The 22980-nt window shown below is 37.7% G+C and overlaps 1 protein-coding gene across 11 annotated transcripts in view; it reads right to left on the minus strand.

Annotated features, from left to right (window-relative positions):
* Positions 1–22980, minus strand: part of LOC119851598 (serine/threonine-protein kinase Sgk3) — an 87731-nt gene that overhangs the window by 21442 nt on the left and 43309 nt on the right. For 5 of the 11 annotated variants that reach the window (XM_038391680.2, XM_043507775.1, XM_038391686.2 and 2 more), the window contains exons 3-8: positions 19397–19615; positions 15122–15205; positions 12753–12825; positions 11928–12003; positions 4839–4926; positions 266–315 (exon numbers count right to left, since the gene is read on the minus strand). In XM_038391680.2, coding sequence (XP_038247608.1) covers positions 266–315; positions 4839–4926; positions 11928–12003; positions 12753–12825; positions 15122–15205; positions 19397–19474 — 449 coding nt within the window. In that variant the 5' untranslated portion in view covers positions 19475–19615. Of the gene's footprint in view, positions 1–265; positions 316–4838; positions 4927–11927; positions 12004–12752; positions 12826–13834; positions 14711–15121; positions 15206–17475; positions 17603–19396; positions 19616–22980 lie in introns of those variants that run through there. The other 6 variants (XM_043507776.1, XM_043507777.1, XM_043507779.1 and 3 more) reach the window with 5 other exon arrangements.

The following is a 22980-nucleotide window of genomic DNA, read 5'->3' on the forward strand; positions in this document are numbered from 1 at the left end:
TTGTTTAAATGGAAACTATTTATGTAGACATCACTACACATCTCAGATTTGTTTGGAGTAAACTACTGGTAAAGAATCTGCTGATTATGCTAAAATCACACAGCATACAACTAATATGCATGATAATATTTACTTAATGCCGAGTTAGAACCTTTGCTTCCTCTCAAGTTGCACATAGTAGCATATAAAGGCACGTATCTGGAGGACATTTCATATAGTTAGCAATTAAAGTCTAACTTTTGGTTTATATTTAACTAAAACCTACTGAGGATTTCCAGATGGTCCCAGGTTGATATTCTGTGAGGTAGAATTTAGCTGTAGGAAGGAAAAAAAAAAAAACAAGCCTCAGATCAGTTTAGATTTGTTTACCCATTAAAAGGAAATCCCATCTCTTATCCTTCAGCTAATACTCATTGCAAAATATTAAATTAGTTCAAACCATCTCTACATTTATATTTCTTATTATTTTCTATGTAGTAGTTTTAAAAATACGTTTATAAAGCACCCAATCTAGGTGCTAAGTTAAAGAATCAGCAGGTTATATATAAATAAAATGGGAAGGGTTATACAGACAGTGTAAAAAATACAGATGGCAAGGTTACGAACAAAATTTTAAGTCTCAGTCCTTTTAACAAGTAACTTAATGTCCAAAATTTACCCCATTTTGAAATTGTTTTATTCCAGGAATATTCTCCGGATGTTTATTTAAATGTTTTAATCCACTACACTCTTGCCAATATATTATCAAAATAAACACTGCTTATGCAGGACCAGTTAAAGACATTGTGTTAAAAGGCTGTTGCCAACCTTTGATAATCTGACACACAAGGTTAATTATTCCAATTCCAGTAACTGCAGGGATGTTGCCAATGCTGGTACACACCCACACACAGAGCATATAAATTACAGGGAGAAGGAGAAGCTCTTCCCATCTCCAATCTCTTCCCTCAAATTTGTTTGCTCTCATCTTTATTCAAAATCAAGAAAAGTTTGGGTACTGACTAGAGGAAAATCCTCCTTAGTTTGCGACAAGTTTTGGGGGTGGGGGAGGGGAGGAAGCTAACAGTGAGTCACAAAAATCAGAGGTACTGTAGGAATGGAGAAATCCAGAAGATGACTCTGGAAATAATTAAAATCCAGCACTGAATTATACAAATAAGAATTAATTATACATTGTAGCGAACAAATGTTTTATGCAAACTAATGCCATTTTTAATGTGTTAACATTTTTCAAAAGGCTGCTACATACTTTATATTTGTTTTTGAGAGCTATTTTCTAAAAACTTATTTATTGGTCAGGTTCATATAGTAAGCAGACTAGTTACAGGAGAGCTTTTATTTCTACCTCAGGCTTGGCCCAAATTGCTCTGAATTAAATACCTTTAAAATTTGGTTTTTGTTGTAAACATGACCAGTCAGTAGGATCATACAACAATTTCAGGGCTTTCAACAACAAATGGCTTTAAACTAAATTATGATGCTTGAAACTTGCTTCAAGGAAGCAAAGGAAAAATGCTACACTGAATTATGGTACATGATTAAGAAAATTTTCTACAGATACATTAGAAGCAAGAGGAAGACCAAGGATAGGGAAGGACCATTACTGAATGAAGAGGGAAAAGCAACAGAAAATATGGAAACCGCAGAAATGCTAAATGACTTATTTCAGTTTTCACCAAAAGTTTGCAATTGGATATCTACCTTAATGAATGCCAGTGAAAATGAGGTAGGATTAGAGTCTAAAATAGGGAAAGAACACATTAAAAATTATTTAGACATATTAGAAGTCTTCAAGGTCACCAGGGACTGATGAAATACATCCTAGAATACTCAAGGAGCTGACTGAGGAGCTATCTGAATCATTAGCTATTATCTTCAAAAAGTCATTAAAGACAGATTAGATCCCAGAGGACTGGGAAAGGGGAAATATAGTGCCAAAGGGGAATAAAGACAACCCAGGGAATTACAGACCAGTCAGCTTAACTTCAGTGCCCAGAAAGATAAATGGAGCAAATAATTAAACAATCAATTTGCAAACACCTAGAAGATAATAAGGTGATAAGTAAGAGTCAACACTGATTTGTCAAGAACAAACCATGTAAAATCAACCTAATCACTTTCTTTGACAGGGTAACAAGCCTTGTGGATGGGGGGGGGGGGGGAGAAAGAAGTAGATGTCGTATACCTTGCCTTTAGTAAGGCTTTTGATACAGTCTTGCATGTCCTTCTCAGAAACAAACTAGGGAAATACAACCTAGATCTAGCTATTATAAGGTGGGTATGTAACTGGTTGGAAACCTGTTCCCAGAGAGTAGTTATCTGTGGTTCACAGTCAAGCTGGCAGGGCATATCAAGTGGGTCCAGTTCTGGTCTTTATCTTCATCAATGATTTAGATAATGGCATAGAGAGTACACTTATAAAGTTTGTGGATGATACCAAGCTGGGAGGGGTTGCAAATGCTTTGGAGGACAGGATTAAAATTCAAAATCATATGGACAAACTGGAAAATAGTCTGAAGTAAATAAGATGAAATTCAATAAGGACAAGTGCAAAGTATTCTACTTAAGAAGGAACAATCCGTTGCACACATACAAAATGGGAAATGACTGCTTAGGAAGGAGTACTGCAGAAAGGCATTTGGGGGTCATAGTGGATCACACGTTAAATATGAGTCAAGAGCGTAACACTGTTCCAAAAAAAGCAAAATATTCTGGGATGTATTAGCAGGAATGTTGTAAACAAGACAAGAATTAATTCTTCTGCTCTACCCTGCACTAATTAGGCCTCAACTGGGGTATTGTGTTCAGTTCTGGGTGCCACATTTCAGAAAAGATGTGAACAAATTGAACAAAGTCCAGAGAAGAGAAATAGAAATGATTCAAGGTCTAGAAAACAACCTATGAGGGAAGATGAAAAAATCTGGTTTGTTTAGTCTGGAGAAGAGAAGACCGAGAGGGGACATAACAGTTTTCAAGTAAGTAAAAGGTTGTTACAAGGAGGAGGGAGAAAAATAGTTCTCTTTAACCTCTGTGGACAACACAAGAAGCAATGAGCTTAAACTGAAGCCAGGGCAGTTTAGGTTGGATGTTAGGAAAAGCTTCTTGTTAGGGAGATAAAACACTGGAATAAGTTGCCTAGGGAGGTTGTGGAATCTCCATCATTGTGGATTTTTAAGAGCAGTTTAGACAAACACCTGTCAGGAATGTTCTAGATAATACTTCTGTGCCCTGCACTCAAGGCAGGACTGACTAGAAGATCTCTCGAGGTCCCTTCCAGTCTTACCATTCTATGATTAAATTCATACATATAAATCAGAAAGTGCTGCAGGACACTTCCCTAAAAGATTAAATGAGCATTGCAGGAAGTCACATTTTCACTACAGATATATTCTAATCAATTTTCCCAATTTTTTAAAATTTATGGGACATCTGAACCATGACAGAGCAGAAGAATGTTGACTAGGAATATGATGAACATTTAAGGAGAAAAAAATAAGATATTCCATTTACAATTAGTGCCCATTGCTGTATTTTATGATGGATGGAAAATTAAGTTGAAAACATACATCCATTATTGAGATTTTAAGTTACATTTGTCACCACAACTTTTATTGATGATCTTAAGATTTCTATTAAAGTCTAAGAAATTAAAAAATGGAAGCCCTCATTTCTATTGAGAAATGTAGTGAAGTGCCATTGTACATTTAATTCCTCTACCTCCAAAGAGGTGAAAGGTAGAGAGTCTAAAAGTAAGGAACAGCATAGAAAGAAAATATTATACAAGATTTGTAGATACAGAAGACTCAGTAACTTTAAATGTGCAGCACTGAAAACTACATCAGGAAATTGATCTTGGCCCAGGAAAGTTTATTAATTAATGCACAATAGTAGATTCAGTGCCCAGAGAAGTGTATTGGAAAAAACTGACTTTTGTGGAGTTGAAGCAGGCCGCAAGAGCGTTAAATAACTTTTGCATGCAAAGAATCCTTTACTAATGGGACATGAGAGAGACAGAACGGATTAAAATAATTTAATTATCTATTATTCTACCCAGCAAGACAATTTTTTTCTACCAATTCTTAAAACAGGACATTGTAACTAGAAGTTCTTAAGACAGAGGCACCTAAATGGATTTTGAGAGACTTAGTACAATTCTAAACCCAATATAGTGGCTTTAGAATCACAGAATATCAGGGTTAGAAGGGACCTCAGGAGGTCATCTAGTCCAACCCCCTGCTCAAAGTCGGAGCAACCCCCAACTAAATCATCCCAGCCAGGGCTTTGTCAAGATTGACCTTAAATGTCTTAGTAAGAGACTGAGGTTTGAAACCTCGCAGTGTAAAAGGTGAACTGTGAACCAAAGTTAATTTTTCTTTGAGCTACCATAAAAAATGGCTTCAAATATTTTTTAAGTTAGATTCTCCCCCCCCCCTTTTTTTTTTTTTTAAAGTTATTAAGCATTTAAATATCTGATCCTCCTATCCTTCTCTTTCCTGGATGTCTCTGGCAAGGTCTTTGGAGGACCTAAACAGTGATATCACATGAACCGTAACCTGAGCCACAGCTCTTCCAGCCCCTAACAAATGGGGAAAACAGATTGTTAACACTTGTAGTATCTAACGATCATGTCCACCCTTGTCGGTGGTACTTGTCTTTGCAGTTCATACTTCAGGGAAAAACTGAGTAACCTTATTGGAAAGGAACAGGGAGGAACCTGTTGGAGAACAACTTTTTTTGTTGAAAGTTACAATACATATGAAATTGACGTCATGTAGTTACAGTTTGTTCAAAAGCGCACGATTACTGTTCTTCTACTCCATTCTAGCTGACTTTGTTACCTTCGGATTGCTCCTTTCATCCTCATCTTCAGATGGATCTGACTGATGCTTTGGGTTGTCCATCTGAAGAAATGCTCTGACATCTGGGCTAGAAATATAATTAAACCTATTAGGACATTAGACATTAAATGAATTTGCAACTCATTACTACAGAAGTAGAGTTTTTTTTCACATTCACCATCATATTATGCATCTGGTAAATAACAAAAACCTTTCCAACAAACTGGTTTTATGGGGACTTGAAATGCAGGTAGTTCACTCTCTACGTCTACACTACAAGATACAGGTACAATTCCCAGCTCATATTTGTGCTAGCTCTCATCAGTGCTAGCACACCAAAAATAGAACAGCTGGGGGTAGCATGGGCAGTGGCAGCACGGGTTAGCTGTGCTGAATACATACCCACAGGATTCAGGCGGGTTTGTACTCTGCACAGGTAGCCCCGTGCTATTCCTACCCATGCTACTATTGCTATGCTACTATTTTTAGTGCACTAGCTCAGATGAGAGGTAGCACAGGTATGTCTAAGAACAGAAGAACAGCCATACAGAGTCAGATCATTGGTCCATCTAGCCCAGTAACCTCTTTTCTGACAATGGCCAATGCCAGGTGCTTCAGAGGGAATGAACAGAACAGGTAATCACCAGGTGATCTATACCATGTCACCCATTCACAGCTTCTGGCAAACAGAGGCTAGGGACACTTCAGAGCATGGTTTTGCATCCCTGCCTATCCTGGCTAATAGCCACTGATTACCTATCCTCCATGAACTTATCTAGTTCTTTTTTTGAACCCTATGTGATGTTACACCCCATATTCTTCATAGAAATATGGTTATGATATGAATATGGCATAACTAAGATACTTTATGCAAGTTGGCTCATATAAGATATAATTGGAAAGGTTATGATTTACTGAATGTAATTATCCAATTTGTATGGATGTATTATTTCTGTATTTAAAGTTAGGGATGTTGACTATAACAATTACAACTGTGTGTATATTTGGGAGACACCCACCAGACAACCGGCCTTCACAGCCTTGATGGGCCATTAGGAAGAAACAATAAGACTGGAAAGATACTAATCTTTCTCCTTCCTGAGAGGCATCCTGGGACGTAGCTGTGACACTACAAAGTCAGGTGATAACGTCACCTGATGCAAAATACCACCTTGGACACTGCTGGTACTTTTCCTCTGTAGAGGGATGGGGACCAAACAAAGGTTTCCCGCCTTAGATAAATCCTTTTTAAGGCTGGGGAGGGGGTTGATCTGGACTCTCCTCCATTTCCTATCCAAGAAGGAAGACTGCTGAAAGAACCTGAAGGGACAAAGGAACTAACCTGTGGGAAAAGGAAGGAGTGAATCCAGACTGAGACAGGATTCCAGTCTGTAAGAAGGAATAACTAAAACTCTAACCTACAGAAACTCTGCAACTAACCTAAAGTAACATTTACGGTGAGAAATTACTTCTTGAAACCAATCTCTTTAAGATCTTAAGCTTAGTATGTGTGTTTTGTTTTATTTGCTCAGTAATCTGCTTTGTTCTGTTTGCTATCCCTTATAATCACTTAAAATCTGCCTTTTATAGTTAATAAATTTGTTTTGTTAATTATTAAACGCAGTTTGTGCAATTTCTAACTCGAGGGGCAAGAAATTGTGCATCTCTCTCTTCACATTGACAGAGAGGATGAATTTTTGTGAGCTTGCGCCATGCAGATCTTTCTATACAGCGCAAGACAGTATTATTCTGGGTTTATTCCCCAAAAGGGGTATACACGTGAGTGCTGAGTGAATCCTCTCACACAGAGCTGACGTGTGTGTGTGTGAGAGAGAGAGAGTGAGTGTGTCAAGAGCCCGGAGAGCCTAATTCAGCAAAACAGGGAGAGGGAATACAGGCTGGTGGAGCAGAAGGGGCTCAGTGCAACCACAGTACACAAGGTGGCATCCCAGAAAGGGGGTGAGGGGGATCCAACCCATCACACCCTGTAATAATCTTGGCCTTCACAACATCCTCTAGCAAAGAGCTCCACAGATTGACTCTGTGTTGTATGAAGAAATACATACAATTATAATAATTAGTTTTTATTTGTTTTATTCATTTAAACATTAAATGAATAGTGCTGCCTACTCATTTAATTGGGTGGCCCCCTAGTTCTTATGGTATGAGGATTAAACAACACTTTCTTATTTACTTTCTCCATGCAAACAGGGAAACACACTCCTAGCTCACAGTGTAGATGTAGCCTCTGTTTAACTGAGCATGTACACCAACATATCCAGGATATACAATTTTTCCACTTGCAATGACTTACCATATTAAAAAATAGATGAACATGAAAAGATTGCAGGAGGTGTTCAGTGAGATTATTTCAACTATGCTAATTGGAACTAAGCTTTCCACTTCCTCCACCAATGTTTGTAATTGGTTGTTATCTTGTGAAATACCACAGGAAAACCAATTTCCTTTCTAACACCTTCAGTATCAGTGTGTCATTTTCAGTTTTCTAAAATTAATGAGAACTTATTACCGTATACAGAAAGAACTGACATTATTTGTATTCTAAAGCACACCTTGAGTGATAAGTGGTATTGTGTTGTTTCTTTTCCCCTCCATGCATATTGATAGAATCGTGTATTTTAATGGCATTTGTTGTTTTGTGCTGGCAAGTCTCAATGCAAAGAAATCCCTGAGTTCAGTAATAGACTGGGGATGCTATCTTCATAGACTATCAAGGCAGATTCCATGCTCCTCTCAACATTCTGTATTGAATGCAGATAGTCACAGCACTAAATGCATTACATCTGCAGCAAGATTCCATCAGCACTTCCATTTAGTTCCCTCAGCCCTCTTTTAAAGAGCTTATAAATTCCACGTCATCTATTTTAGGGTGCATTTTATGTACCTGTGATCAGTTCAGGAGAAATTTGTGCATACGTACATGTATGTGGGGCATCATTTTCATTTTAAAAAGTTTCAAATAAGTTACTGCACATACTATCTATTTGATGTGAGATTGTTCTAAGACTTCATATTAAAACACTCTCATTATCTGTTTTATGCCACCCAAAGGTGTGCTTGGCATTTCATACCAGACATGGAATGATCAAGTCCCCACTTGAAAGAATTTATCTTAATGTACCAATATCCCAATTACCTTTACTGTTTTTGACAAGTGAGAACCTGCTACAATGCATTATAAGTAATTTATATTAATATTATCTATGTATGACTGCATAGCAAATTGTACGTTCTCTTATGTCACAGTGAATCCATATTATGCACTTCCATGGTATTTCACAATTGCTCCAAAGTACTAGTTTGTGTGTTTGTGACCAGAAGTTTAATGGACTCCTGTTATAGAGTCAAGAGACATTGTAACAACTCCAGAACTGCTACTGCACGTTATGTATTGGTTGTATTACAGTAGCACCTACAGTCCCCAAACAAGATTGGGCTAGCTACTGTACAAATATACAGTAAGACTTCTACAATACATGAATTCATAGACTAATGTTACAAAATAAATACACAAACTACTCCCACCATATGCTCAGACACCTAGATTAACAAAATAAAAAATAAACACTTGATTTAAAAAGGGGACACTGAATATATTTAACATATAATACACTAGCAGAATTTCCCTCTGGATTTTAAAAGAAGGTTAAGGTAGAAATAACTTCAGACTCACTAGCATAAGGGAGCCATCTTCGGATGGAGAGGTCCCAAGCACTAACCAACCGTTTCTCCTAGGTTTGTTTTGCATCAGTACTCTGCCTAAATACATTACGTCTAGACACTGGCCTTCTGCTACCTACATGTCAAGCCCAATACCTATGAAAAAGTGTTTTGCAGAAAAAAACATGACTTTTATTGCCAATGATGAGACCTCACAGATTGAAATAAACTCTATTTGAATATGAAGCACAGTGAAAAAGTGGTACACCAATTTGTGGTGTTTTAGAAAACACAGGCTTGAAGAAGTAAGACTTAGTGATGTAGAAGATGATGACAGACCACAGCTATGTGAAAGCAGGAATAACCCAAAGACTGGGATCCTGTGATCTAGTGATGTTATATTTATTTGTTTTTCCCCAATTGATGTTGGAACCATGAGGACCCAATGATTCAATTTCTTTTCTAGAATGATTATTGTTCATGTCTCACTGCAGGAATTGGCAGTTTATTTAACAGAGGACACTGCCATCACAAAAGTCATCTAGTGGAGTTATGCCATGTTCTAGTTTTCCTTAAGGAGCTACTAGAATTAATTTTAAAACTATGCTAATGCATTCTATTTTATGCACTTGGTTTTTAAGCTGCTTCTTAAAAGAGAGTGTTCTGATCGACAATTGCACATATTATCTTTTCAGTAAAGGCCTACAGCTGAGGGGGGAGGACAGCCAAACTAAAAGAGCTGCTCAGAGGATTAGGGCTCAACTGTATTAACAAGAGAAGAATTCCTAGCCTCTTATTCTAGATTAGGAATCAGCAAGACAGAAATGTTAATTCATATTCTCCATCTTTTCTGAAGCTTTTCTGCAAGGTACCTATAGTCTGTGGATGAGAGAAAATTCTCTCTAAAATAAAGCAAAAGTAAAAATTTGGAGTCTAAAGCTAATCCACATAGGAACTACCATAATAGGTCAAACCAATGGTCCATCTAGCTCAGAATCCCATCTTTGACAACGGTGGCTAGTACCAAACACTTCACAGGAAGATCCACAATTGACCACTATGGAATTTCTTGCAACTCTCTTTTTAACTTGCTTTACAGTAATTGGTTGGCTCCATATGCTGAAGCATGAGGATTTGCTTTTGGTACAAGAGTCAAAGGACAAATTGCAGACCCAAAGACCCTCTGAAACAGAAAAAATTCTCCATATTTCCCAGCAAACCACCAGTATGGTTTGCCAAAGCAGGACTGGAAGTAGAACCGCCTAACACTTGTCTTAATGCATCATGTAGCGTAGCAGATAAGAGCTACAGAAAGTTTATTGGAGTGCACACACAGTACTCAACATTTTTCTATACCCCCCCCATACGAATTCATTTCATGTTACTAATCTACTTAGTTGAGTGTACATGTAGCAGGTTAAGAAAAAATGTCTAGAAAATAAGTCTAATAGGCCACTTTTAAGGACACAGTGGTCATTTTCCCCCTTTAATAGTTTGTTTCCAATGGGAATGGATTTTACAAGAACTTCACTAAAGGCTTGATTTTTGTCTGTTACTAATATTGATTGGTAGACAAAACTAAGGCTGTGGACTTTTATATAAATCAGTATGATTCATTGTGGTCATTCACAAAGAAACTGGCTGCCATCTTCTTAAAATGTATTTTAAGAACAACAGCGAATATTGATATAGTGAAATATTTTAAATCTAATATTTTAATCATCACTGCTCTGCAAGAAAAAAAAACACACATGGAACAATCATTTCAATCCCATTCTGTACTGCACTACAAAGTCAACAGCTTGATCCTTCTCCCACAGAAGTAGTAGTTTACTTTAGTGAGCGCAGGACTAAGCCTTTATTCTTTGTTTGTTCATTAAATACATTTCTAGCTAGCTGTCTAATTATTGGGGGAGGGGAGGAATAGCAGACCTTAAAATCTTCAGTTTCTAATAGTTTTACACTGGTCTTCACTGAACTGGAATGGTTAGTGCTAGATTAAGTACTTAAAATAGATTAAAAAAATCTAATTTATGTACTGTTAAATCTTCTTGAGCTTTTCAAATCAGATTTAAGGGAAAAAAAGTCTGTTCCTATGCTCAGACAAAAGTTTACGATCCTCATGTTAAAACAGTCCAGTGTTCAGCTTTGGAAAAAGGTATATTCAAAAAGCTATTAATTGAAATATTTCACAGCTGAATGTTTAAAGAACCAGGAATAGGAAAAAAAGTCTGTGGACTATTAAAAATAATTTAAAGAAGTTCTCCTATTTAATACGTTAGAAAGAAATAAAGATTAATTGCTGGAACATAATCTATTATTTGAGAACTGCTCTTCACTATTTTGCAACCGAGGACAGTGGTATGATCCACTATGATCCAACACTTTTTCCTTTACTGGAAAATTGTTCCATCACAAAGATTTTTTTGTCCTGTCTAGAAGCTTTTTCCACTTGTTACTAGGAAGAGTATACAGAATGCTTTTGATAAAAGGAAGTACACGTTTCAAGTTTATAAGGCCTCAAAGCAGTTCACAAAGTAGAAAAAGAGTATCTGATGCATGTTGCAAGCCTTTGTGGCAATGTTCCCTGTTTACGAATGGTTGTTTTCTCGCTAAAAGCAGAACAATTCCACTGGTATTGCAGATTGGCAAATTAAGTACAGCAAGTGAATGAAAGCAGAAATCTAAATGTACTGATGTTTATAAATTTTTGTTTATATTCAGATTTGCATAATTTTAACTAGAGGTATGATTTTACACAGACTTAATTAAAGCAACGCAGAAGACTGGGGGACACATTTATTTATTAAATTGATTAGGAGTAGGTTTAAACTAACTGATTTAAGAACAGCATTTCAGGTAAGTGTTCTCACGGAATTTGTACTGGTTTAGCTAAATCAGTGTTTAATTAAAAGGGTGGCAAGTTTGTACACAGAAAAGGCTTTAAGAAAGCAAGCCAAGTGTTTACATGACAATTGCATCGTTTTGGATCTTTCTTAAAAACAAAAGAATTGTCATCTTAGAGATAACTTAGTATTATAATAGTAGTTTGCTGTTCTGTTGTAGTTGTGTTGGTCCCAGGAAATATGAGACACAACGTGGGTAAAGTAATAACTTTTAATGGACCACTTTCTGTTGGGGGAAGAGAGCTTTCGAGCTGCACACAGGCCACCTGAAGAACAGCTCTATGCAGCTCAAAAGCTTGTCTTCTCTTCCCCCAACAGAAGGTGGTTCATTAAAAACTATTACCTCACCCACCTTGTCTCTACTATAACATTTTACATTTACCATAGATAACACATTTTGTACCCAACTAAAGTGTATTTAATGTCAATCAATCACATATTTTTGGAATATATCCCGTGTCATTTAAATAGCCATAACAAAAACAGAAGAGAAACTACTTACTGGTTGCATAGCTCTGGCTGTCTAACTAAATTTTGAATGAATTCATTCAGTCCTGCTCTTCTCTGTTTAATAAAATCTGGGGAGGAGGGGAAAAGTGTAATTAGAAAGAATCATTCAATGAATTCATGGCAAAACAAGTTTTTAATTTTGCATTTTTTACACTACTTTAATGGAAGTTAGTTAACAGAAAAAAAGCATCTGAATATAACTGGGCTTACACATGAGGATTTTGTGCAGAAAAAAATATGAAATGGGAAAGAATACGAGCTCCAGTCTCTATTTAACTTTTTCATTATTTTAGATATCTTAAAAAGCAAAAATGTACTCAGCCCAATAGATCTGAACTGCACCTGCGCATGTGACAAGAATTCAAAGTGTGCAGTCACAATGGCCTAGATTTTGTATTGGAGAGCATACTGGTCCTGATCCTGCTAGCACTGAAGTCAGTGACAAAATTCTTATTGACTTCAATTGTGCAGTATCAAGCCCTTACTCCCAAGAGTATTCTTCTCATTCATACCAGAAGGGCCACTCTAGTGAGCGCTCACCCCTGTAAGTAAAGGTTGTACAATCCAATCTAACAGCTACAGAACTACTCTACCAACAGGCACCAAAATGTAACCATTACCAAAGATGTTTTAAAATCTTTATTTCTCTCTCCACTTTTGATGTAGTTTGTTTACTTTGGTTCAGTAGCAAGGAAAGGCCCTACTACGGGACTGCAGTCCTTGTTAGATTGATTTAAACTTAATTCTGTGCAAGCAAGATAGATTAAATCCCAAATAAAGAACAAAATAAAGGAATAACCACCAAGTCACAGTTTACCTGGATCAAAATTGTCTCCAAATATTCTCTTAGCTGGAATCTTCAGGTTCATAGTGGGAAATTGTTTCTTCAGCTAAAAAACAAACACCATATGCATATTTAGATATTTGGACTCTAATTAATTGCTTGATGTAGGCATATTTTACTCTCAATTTGCAGAAAGTTTGAACTTCAGAGTACTAGCATCACTTTTTGTGTCCTCAATATTGTCTTTGTTGGGATTAGTACAAAGGGGAGTATGGAGACAGAAGGCTGATCGCATATAAACAAATTGTCTAGGCCCCATTTAACCAGTGTGTTACAATTTGTAACCTGGCTAGGAGACAAGTTCAACCTTGTTTTAAGCAGGGCTTTTGGCGTCTATTGTTATTAGAAATGTTCTTTATTACATTGCCTCCTCTGGCCCAGTTTGCTTTTTTTCTCTCCTCCTCTCCCCTCAAAGAAGCTGTCCTCTGGCTAGGAATACAGGTATTGACAACCTCAGTGGGTAAGTCTATGATGAGTCCAATGCATTTCCAAACACCTACAACCTTCCAGGATTGGATGCTGTCGCTGCAGCAGACAGACCGATTCAAAGAAGAGACTGGCTTGTGAGAGTGAATCTTTGCCGAAATCCAAATACAACTACAATGACCTAAAAACAAAACAAAAATTCCACACACTCAGTGTTGCAGAATAATTGGTAGAAGAAAACTCCATGTTCACTCTCAGACTTTTCTTAGTCATTCCTCCTTGTATATGTATAACCTGAAAGTCAGGATCCAGGTTTACACCAGAGCAAAGCAATCTCTAGGACTGCTCTTAACCTTTGGAGCAAGGAGCCCCGAGGCACGATAGCTGAAATTCAGACACTTTGCCCTAGCTATTGAGGAGCAAACTAATCCACCAATAAAGGATGCATAATGGTAACATGCCTTTGAGAGGCACAGAGTGAACTTTTTTTGAAATAAAAAAAAAAGAGGATTTTAGATACAGAATTTATTCATACTATGTAGGCGGCCAAACAATAGAGGGAATAGGAAGGAAAACTAAGGAGTTTATAATAATATGGTAGAAATCTTAGTAGAGATAAAGACACTAACACCTTCCAATTCATTCTCCTTGATCTCCACAAAGCCTGTGTGGTTTAAAAGTCACAATTTTTAGATGGTGGAAGGAGCAGCAGATACATCTCTCTCTATTTTGGAGACTATTTCTTCTCCTCTGATTTAAGAGCCGGTGGTCCCTTTCTCCAGTTACACCATAGGCAAGTTTCAATATCAACTCCATTTGGCATAGCAAGTTCTTCCTTAACATGTTATTCACTTTGCAGCGTCCTTTGGAATGTCCAGCTCCCTCCCTTCTTTTCAGGAATAAAGAAGAGAAATTGGGGCAGATGTCCCTTTTCACCTGGCCAATTTCTCCAAAAACCTACACTCGCATTAGAAAGGCTGGGGCCGACTGCGCTTCATGACAGCAGTGACGTTATCTGACAATCCAGATGTGTGGGCTATATGATGCCTAATTAGCATTCTTCAGCCATTGAAGAGGGGATACTTTCTTTCTCCCTTGACCCCATGGGTAGTTTAAGAGGTGTGCCAAGTACAACATGTGGGATCCCAGGCAGACTTCAGTCACCTAGGTAAAACAAGGTGTGTGGACAGAGCTGAGAAGAGTGCATGTCACCAAGGGTGGTTTCAGAAGCTGATAGGGGGTTTGGCTCACAACACATGTATCTGAGGGGCTGTGGGGGGTTAGCTCCTCTTGTAAGATCTTGTGACTTTAGGTGAGTACATACTAGGAAGGAGTGCAGACAATAGGGTCCCCAGAAGCACATTGCCCTGGATGACAACAAAATTGGCACATGCCTAGGACTGGCCCTGCTTGCTCTCCTCTAAGCGTGTACAGTAGTAGCAGCCTCTGCCAGCAATGAACCCAAGAGGTCCACTGAATTTCCATGAGTCTGCAGCTGCAAAGTCTTATTTTAGCTGGATCAAGTCTTTCCCTACAGGAAATCATGACAACTCTTAACTGACTTCCAAGTATTTTAAGAAACAAATTTTTCAAAGAAGTACAACTATCTATACACTAGTTTCCTTTATTTCCTTGCAAAATAAATTCTAAAGTGATTACTTTAAAAAAAATAGACAAATATTTCAAATATCCACCACACACATACTTATTCATAATATCCAGATCCCCCCAAAAAACCCAAACCCCACACCTCTAAATCCTATTAAAGTTGAAACTAGTGAAAAACAAACGGTCTCTGACGATTTAATGTGGAATACGACTATACACCATGAAGGAATGAATTCAAACCACAATACAGCAAACAAGCGTTCCTTTGTGTGATTTTAGTGTGACTCTTTAGAATGCATCTTACTCACTGTGTTGTACAATTTATCAAACTCAGCATATCGCCTGAAGACAAACCACTCATTTCTACCAACGGAGACCAATACTTTGTAAACCTGTGGGAACACAAAGGCAGAGTAAATGCCAACAATCAGTTTCAGAAAAGCCACCTGCTTTGTTTTGGGGGGCTTATGTGTGTATGTATGTACACACAAACATATTTCTCACTAAGCTACTTGTTTCTTATTACAACTTCATATAGGCAACAACCCAAGATTAACAAATCCTGCTTTCTGTAAGATGCAAAATGCTCATTTTGTTTTAAAGTGGAGCCTTAAACATCAGTAAAACTACTATATAAACTCCATAAGATTAATAAACATTCAGTAGAAGCATCTTGCTACTAGATACTAAAACACTAATACAGGTCCACTTTGTGGGAGTGGGGGGGAATGAAGAAAGCCTCCAAAGCCTCAAGTCTAATGCAATGGTACAAGAATGAAAGTGGCCTCATTCTACAGAAATTTAATCAGGTCTTTATAAGTTAAGAATATAAACAAAACTGAATCTATACATTTGTTTTAAAAGTAAATACTAAGGAAGCAAGCCTTCATAGTACTGTTAGCCCCCCAAAAAGCACATGGTTATCACTGAAGATCATCCAGATCCAAGCTTTTGTTGAGTAGCATGTCTTGAAGAAGACAGGCAAGTAGGAGAAAGCTGTACATCCAGCATATAACTAATAACTTATCTGTAAGAGCAACCCCTCTGCAGATAGTATCTGTGGAGTTAGACTGCCTAAAAGTGTTTGTAGGATGCATCATTACTTTACAAAGTTGACAATCAAATCTAGCAAAGAATCTATTTAAAGAAGAGTAGTGTTTGACACTCATGTTTCCAGAAAGGTATACACTCTAAACCTGTTTACATAACCATTCATTCTGCTTCAATCATACTCAAACTGAAACCGCAGAATTAGACACCTCCCAAAGAGGAGAAGAGAGATGATGCACCCAGTTACTATTTATAGCTAAGTGACTCTTCTTCTGAAGTATCTACGGATTTGCACTTACACTGCTATGACTAATGAAAGCGTATGAGTTAGTGTAATGGGCTATAAACACTCTCCTGGAAGTCAGGCAGGGAGGAGTTAGTTATTTTCCAAGGGAGCCAGGCAAAGCACCTTCTCCAGCGCAGAGAAGTTGGCTGGCCTGCCAGCTGGAAAAGGGAGGATCCCCATCTAGGCTCACGAAGGCACAGAAAAACAGGAAGGAAAAATTGCAAGACAGTTCTGAGAGAGAAAGAGGAAGCGCCCAGTCTCACTCCTCCCAGATGTGGTGCTGCTGTTGTAGCATGAAGATTCTAGAAAGTGGCTGCTTTACTCAAATCCAGGACTGCTCTTTGCTCCTGCCAACCCCAGGAAAGTAATCAAGTCAGGAGACTCTCAGACCAAGATGTAATCAGGAACTCCAATGAAATTTATGTGAAGGATTATTCCTTCCCTCCTGCAGATTAGGGATAGAGAGAGCAGAGCCAGCAACTTCTGCATTAAACTAGGGTGGTGGCATGGAAAATCTAGGAAACAGATGGATTTAACCACGTCAGCTAGACCTACTCTTTTCCTTTGATTATATGCAGCTCAAGTGAGGCTGATGGGGCTCAGCTACCTGGGGAACCAAGATGAGACAAGTCTTAATTTACTATAAAGGGGCCAAAGCAGGAAGGCTGGTGTTTTAAAGGGACAGTATTCTTTTTCCTTTGTTTGCTGGTGTCTGCCACTAGACGGGGCCACTCTCTTATGGCTAAGCACAAAATAATGGCTGGGCAAATGGATTGTCCAGGTCTCTTCCCATGAATCCTAATTTTTTAAATGGAGCACATGCAGATCTCTGTTCCCATTGGGATGAAGTCAGAAGCTGACTTGAACATTACTTTTAAAATGAAAAAAGACAAACTGCTTAGCAATAATTATTAATCATGGGAGAAGAAACACACCAGGGACCCTCACCTATAAAGGACCCTGTTTTAGATTACTCCCTGACATCAGACCTGCAGTGGAGGCCTTTGACAGTCATAAAAATCAGCCAGTCAAGGGCGGGCTGTTTCTTTTTCTTCTAAAAAGACATCTCCTGCCTTCCCAACTAAGGAAACAATTCCTGTATCTTACCATAAAAGCCAAAACACTCAAACTACAAATACGTGGTAGTTTAAGCATTACCAACTAGTACCAACTTTTTACCTGGGGAGGACACCCCCACCATATTTTGCAGACATGCACTTTTGTCCACATTACTGGCAACTACACTGTTCAATTCTTGTGGGGTGAATGGGAATAGAATGGAGTGGCATCCCTAAAGCTTAGGACTTTGCGACATTGTCCTCTCACTTTCTGGGTGTTCAAGCAGTTCAAGAAAAGTGACACATCTAAGTGCAAGAATCCTCCACATCTTCTTTATGGTTTTTACAATAATGCTTTCCTCATGTGTGTCTGTGTCTCCTTTTAGTAATCCCCTCCTGCAGGCTCAAGGAGCAATGCCCAGGGGCTCCAGAGAGTCACTGCAATATGGGTTTGCAAGAGGAGAGAAAATAAATGCAGTATAATAACCATAAAAATACTCTGGAGGATGCAGGTCTACCATTGAAATTATTGCACCCATCGCTTCTTGGTTGATAGTGTTATTAAATCCTAAAACGTGACAAACCCACAAGCTTTGCTGTGAAAAAGTATAATTTGTCAGGCTGCTAATTAGTCCTTGATATCAAGTGGAAGAGGCCAAAACTGAGCAATATGCTTCTATAGGGAACATTCACCTGGTTAGACTGTGCCTACTGTCACCTCTTCTCTCTAAAATTTCCCCACTGTTGCTAATGTTGGTGCAGCTCCACAAGTAGGAGTGCCAGGGAAAACAGGACTCTAGGCTACAGCCGATTTTCTGCCTAAAATGTTCCACGTGACTTGGTGCTTAAAACTCCGGGGACTGTCATTGCCTTGTGTGTTCTAGTGCTGTCACTGGTGACCTTATCACAGCAGGAAATTTCAGGACAAATGTCCAACCACTGACAAGTCTGTAAAGAATTAACATTTAGGCAGTTCAATGTGTTAATTTTGCTGTAGGAAGATCAGAGACTTTCAAGAGAGCTACTTCGTTCAAACTCACAAAGTCGTATGAAATACACTTCCAACACATATTGACCCTCAGGCATTCTCAAACTTTAGCTCTTACACTGAAAGTTAATCAAGCACCCTTTTTCTTTTCCCCACTCCCCAAAAAATAAATAGTTACATCATGATATACTTGAATATTTACATTGACTACATAAAGTAGTCTTCTTTCCCTTCTGAAGATAAAGAGAATAACTCTACTGTAGCCTGAAAAGAGACATAAACCTTGCACTAGTTTTCATCAGTGAAACACCCTTGGATTTACTAATTCTCTAGAAAAATAGAACAAGCTAGTCAGCATCTCTCAGTTTCAGGAGGAAATTGCACAACAGGGCAATGAATCGGATCACATTTTTGAAAGAAAGAAAGCATTACGATGCATTCTTTATACCCTAACCACCCAAAACCACTTTACTTCCTATATTAAGTAAGATTCTTTGCACCACTAAACAAAACAAATAAGTACTGCCTGCCACCAAATTTAAAAAAAAAAATCATGCCTGTATGATTACAAAATATGTCTATCAGGAGGCCAAAAGGAAAAATGGGGTGGGGGGGACTTTCAAGAGCATAAGATTAAGAGAAAATGAGAGAGAGACAGACAGAGAGAGAATTGTAAGTGATGAGTTTCCTTTAAAAGCACATAAAAACATTAAGAAAACAACTGTAAAGATGCAAAATAAATGTGGAGTGTCTATACTCAGGAGCTCACCTTTTTCTTTTCATTTTTTTAAAATACACCTCGCTTTGGGATTTTATGTTTTTTACAGAAAAGATATGGCAACATTTGGATCTGATATGCTAGGGCAAAAAAATCCCCATGCCCCCACATTTATACAGTAAATGCCAAATATGAAAAAAAAATACTGCAGTTTTGCTTAAAGGGATATCAAGAATTTGTAAACCAGATCTATAAAAAGTGACAAACTCTAGAATAAAAATCCTATTAAATCCTATTCTGCGTGAAGATTGTGTAAAGCATTTTGTTCATTATGTCCAGTACATATAATTTGCATTTGAGCAAACACCAATTTCTGTCATCAGTATGTGGAGAGCACAAAAATAGTCAAATATTTAAGATGTGCGCTAATGTACAAAACAAAGCACATAAGTAATCTGTCTAGAGAAATGCTAACATACTTACAGTAAACCTCTTTTTCTTCTCTCTATGTTCATCAGAGCTGGGAATGCTAACACTTGGGCAGCTTTCTTTGAGATCCATTTTTATGTACTTTTATGTACTCTTTGGGCAAGCTTGTGTCAAGCGATTCCACTCAATGTAGAGCAAACAGAAGACAATCTCAGCGATACTGATCCAAAATGTGCAGCTTTTCTTGGAAAAATTTAAATTCCATCATGCAACCTTAAAATGTAATTAAAAGGTAAAATTAATATAGAAACACTGTTCATTTGCATGGTTAGAACTAGTTTGTGAGCTCCTTCTCTGGGCAGGGATCATAGGTTCCTATGCAGGTATCCAGTATATAGTGTAAAAGTGCCTGATCCTGACTGGGGCCTTTGGACAGTGGGACAATAGACACTGTTCCTCTCTGCAACACACACTCAAACCCTGATCCTATAAGATGTGGTGGACTTTTGCCCCCTTACAGAGCCACACTGACTTCAAAGGGGGCTCTGCATGGGTTCAAGGCCCCACAGCAAAACTAGCTTGCAGGATCAGGGCCACAGCATGTAATGTACAATTTGGGACAACAAGGCGAAAGGCAGATATTTATCATCAGAGTCAAGTTAGTTTTACTCCGCCAGAAGAGTTGTATTGAGGTAGAAATAATTTATTCAAGATTATTTCTAAATATCTTCAGATGTACAAGTCTGTACCTCAGGGTACTGCATACCTGTCAGAACATACAGAGTATATTTAAGTATCACATCACAGGTGGAAAAGGAAAGATGATATGAGGAAAATCTTTCAAGTGAAGTTTAAAGGGACACAGTTAATTTAAAAAAAAAAAAAAAAAAAAAGAAAAGGAGTACTTGTGGCACCTTAGAGACTAACAAATTTATTAGAGCATAAGCTTTCGTGAGCTACAGCTACAGCTCACGAAAGCTTATGCTCTAATAAATTTGTTAGTCTCTAAGGTGCCACAAGTACTCCTTTTCTTTTTGCGAATACAGACTAACACGGCTGCTACTCTGAAACCAGTTAATTTTAAAAAGTCACTTCTGTCAGAACATTTACCTGTTGTTACAAGTGAAACATATGATGACACTAACTCACAGATTAGGGAAGATTTCCCCCAGTTTTGCTTACTTTGTGCTTTTGACAGCACATTGTCTAGAGTTTCATCATTTCCCCTGTACAGACTGTTAGTCAACCTCTCTTCATTTAGGGCTTTCACACAGCATTGTGTGAAAGGGGGCATTTTAAAAGGCAAGAAAATGAAAAAGTATACCTACCAAAATAGGCTGGGGCCAGGTTAGCATTTAACTAGTGTGGGGGGGGGGGGGCGGGCGGCACAAAGGAACCTAATCCCCAACTGAGGCCTCTAAATGTTGCCACATTAGAAATATGAACTTTTAACTAGCACACAAGAGGACCATAAAGAGATGCTCAAATTTAACAAAAAACCTGTTCAGGAATGTATGGATATTTCAGTTTTAAGTTTTTTTGTTTTGTTTCTTAACCAAATACAGTTCAACCCTAAGGCACAAACAAAAAAATAGGTAACACTAAAATATGAGATGTCTAGCTTGTGTCATGTCTAACTCTACAAGGGGAAAGCTTTTGGGAGTGAAAAAGCTCAATATTTAACTGCCATTTTCTCAAAATAGACAAGCTGAATACGAACAGGTAAGCTGCATATTTCAGGGCAAGAATTTAAAAAAAATAAAATAAAAAAAAGCCACCAACTAATTTGATGCAATACTGCTGTTGCAGAGATACCCAGGTTTGTGTTGGCAGAAGTGACAAAGCCCCTGGTATCCAATTGAAGAGATTTGTTTTTTAATATCCAACTAATAAATCTTAGATGGTTCTGGTTTACTTTTTATGCTCAAAATCCAATCACCTTGATCTCTTCCAAATTTCTTCTAGTTTGTCCTCAGATTTGAGGAACTTGATCATTAATTATAATTTACAATTAAATGAAAGATAACAAATCTTAATATGGTGAAATTATTAAAAATGCAGAAACAGCTATAATCACAATGAAATCAAGGTCATTATAGCTGTTCAGTGATAGACAAATTTTGTTTTAAAAATTTGACTCCCATTTGCCTTTATGTTTGACTTTACTGGTTACTCACATCAGACTAATAGTTTCCAAGTTTAATTCAGATATATGTTAATAAGTTACATATTTGAATTACATTATCTTGTACACACCAAATCAGCCAGGAACTTGTACCTTTGATGAGCCACTGTTAAAAAGCCGCGTTATACAGTTAACCATAATTACTCTTTTATAAAATTATATTTGGGTGCGTAACCTGTAAGAAGACTGCTTTCTTACTACCCACACCTACTTTAAAAAATAAAACTAAAAATGTTGCAGTTAAATATTATACGGCAGTCCTTCCCCATTCCCCCAAATATGTATTATTTGGTACAGAAGCCCCCCTAAAGTCAATCAAAGTGGTATAATGTTTTCAGTCATCTGTTTTACTAGGTATATGATTTACAAAACATTTATGCCCATTTTTGGAGCTAGTAGTTACACATATACGGCATTTTTCTTATATTGTTTACTTACTTATTTTCCTGGCCATCACATGTTGCACATTAGAGCGGCAAGCTTTTTGTGTTTTTCCTTCCCTCACTAACATCATCCTCTGAGCACCGTCAACCTCTCACAAATTGACACTATATCTATGTTCCTGGAATTTTTGCATTCACCTTCATGTCAATTCCACTTAGGGCACGTAGGGTAAAGACACAGGCCATCACTCTCACATTCTTTAGATTTCAGAGCCATAGCAGAATGACAGGACACTAAGAGTTGCAATAGTACTGAAGAAAAGGCATGGATTATAGTTCAGAGAGCAGTACTGCACAGATTTGATATATAGCTCATTCTCAAATGTAGAAAGTCCAAGAGTAGAGTCACCAAGTTTGATACAGGATGAATTTACTCATCTTGATCTGGTGGAAAAGAATGAGCAGCTACTGAAGACTTAAAAAAAATCCAATAAAAATATTTATACTGCAAGTTTCTTGGAGCTTTGCATGATGCAGTTTGCATTTGTTTCTCTGAGAAGACTACACTTACAACAGCGTTGTCGCAATGCAACGCTAAAATTAGGTGGTAAAATTGGAAAGAGCAATTGAAGCTTGCCTATGAAACTCCAGAAGGTGAAAGATGCAGTTTCTATTCACCAGCAGCACTCAACTATCATAGTAACTCTTGAACTGTAACATACAGAAGAACTTCATTTCAAAAAGGTTTTTCAATTTTTCTTGATTCCCCATCCCTACAACACTGCAGATTAGCAGGTTGATTTGCTAATTTCAACAGTGCCTAGCACTATGGCAGCTACGTGATATATCTCACCTTTGTTCCTTATTGTATCAACTCATTAAAAAAGACAAACACAATCACACCAGACAAAGCAAGCATTGAAGTGTGCCTTTAAGGCCTTTGTAGGCTCTGGCAGACCAGCAGAGAAGTGAGCTGTAGCTCACGAAAGCTTATGCTCTAATATATTTGTTAGTCTCTAAGGTACCACAAGTACTCCTTTTCTTTTTGCAACAGAGAGGAGTGAATTTTA

The sequence above is a fragment of the Dermochelys coriacea genome, chromosome 2, assembly GCF_009764565.3.
Source record: "Dermochelys coriacea isolate rDerCor1 chromosome 2, rDerCor1.pri.v4, whole genome shotgun sequence".
NCBI lineage: Eukaryota > Metazoa > Chordata > Testudines > Dermochelyidae > Dermochelys > Dermochelys coriacea.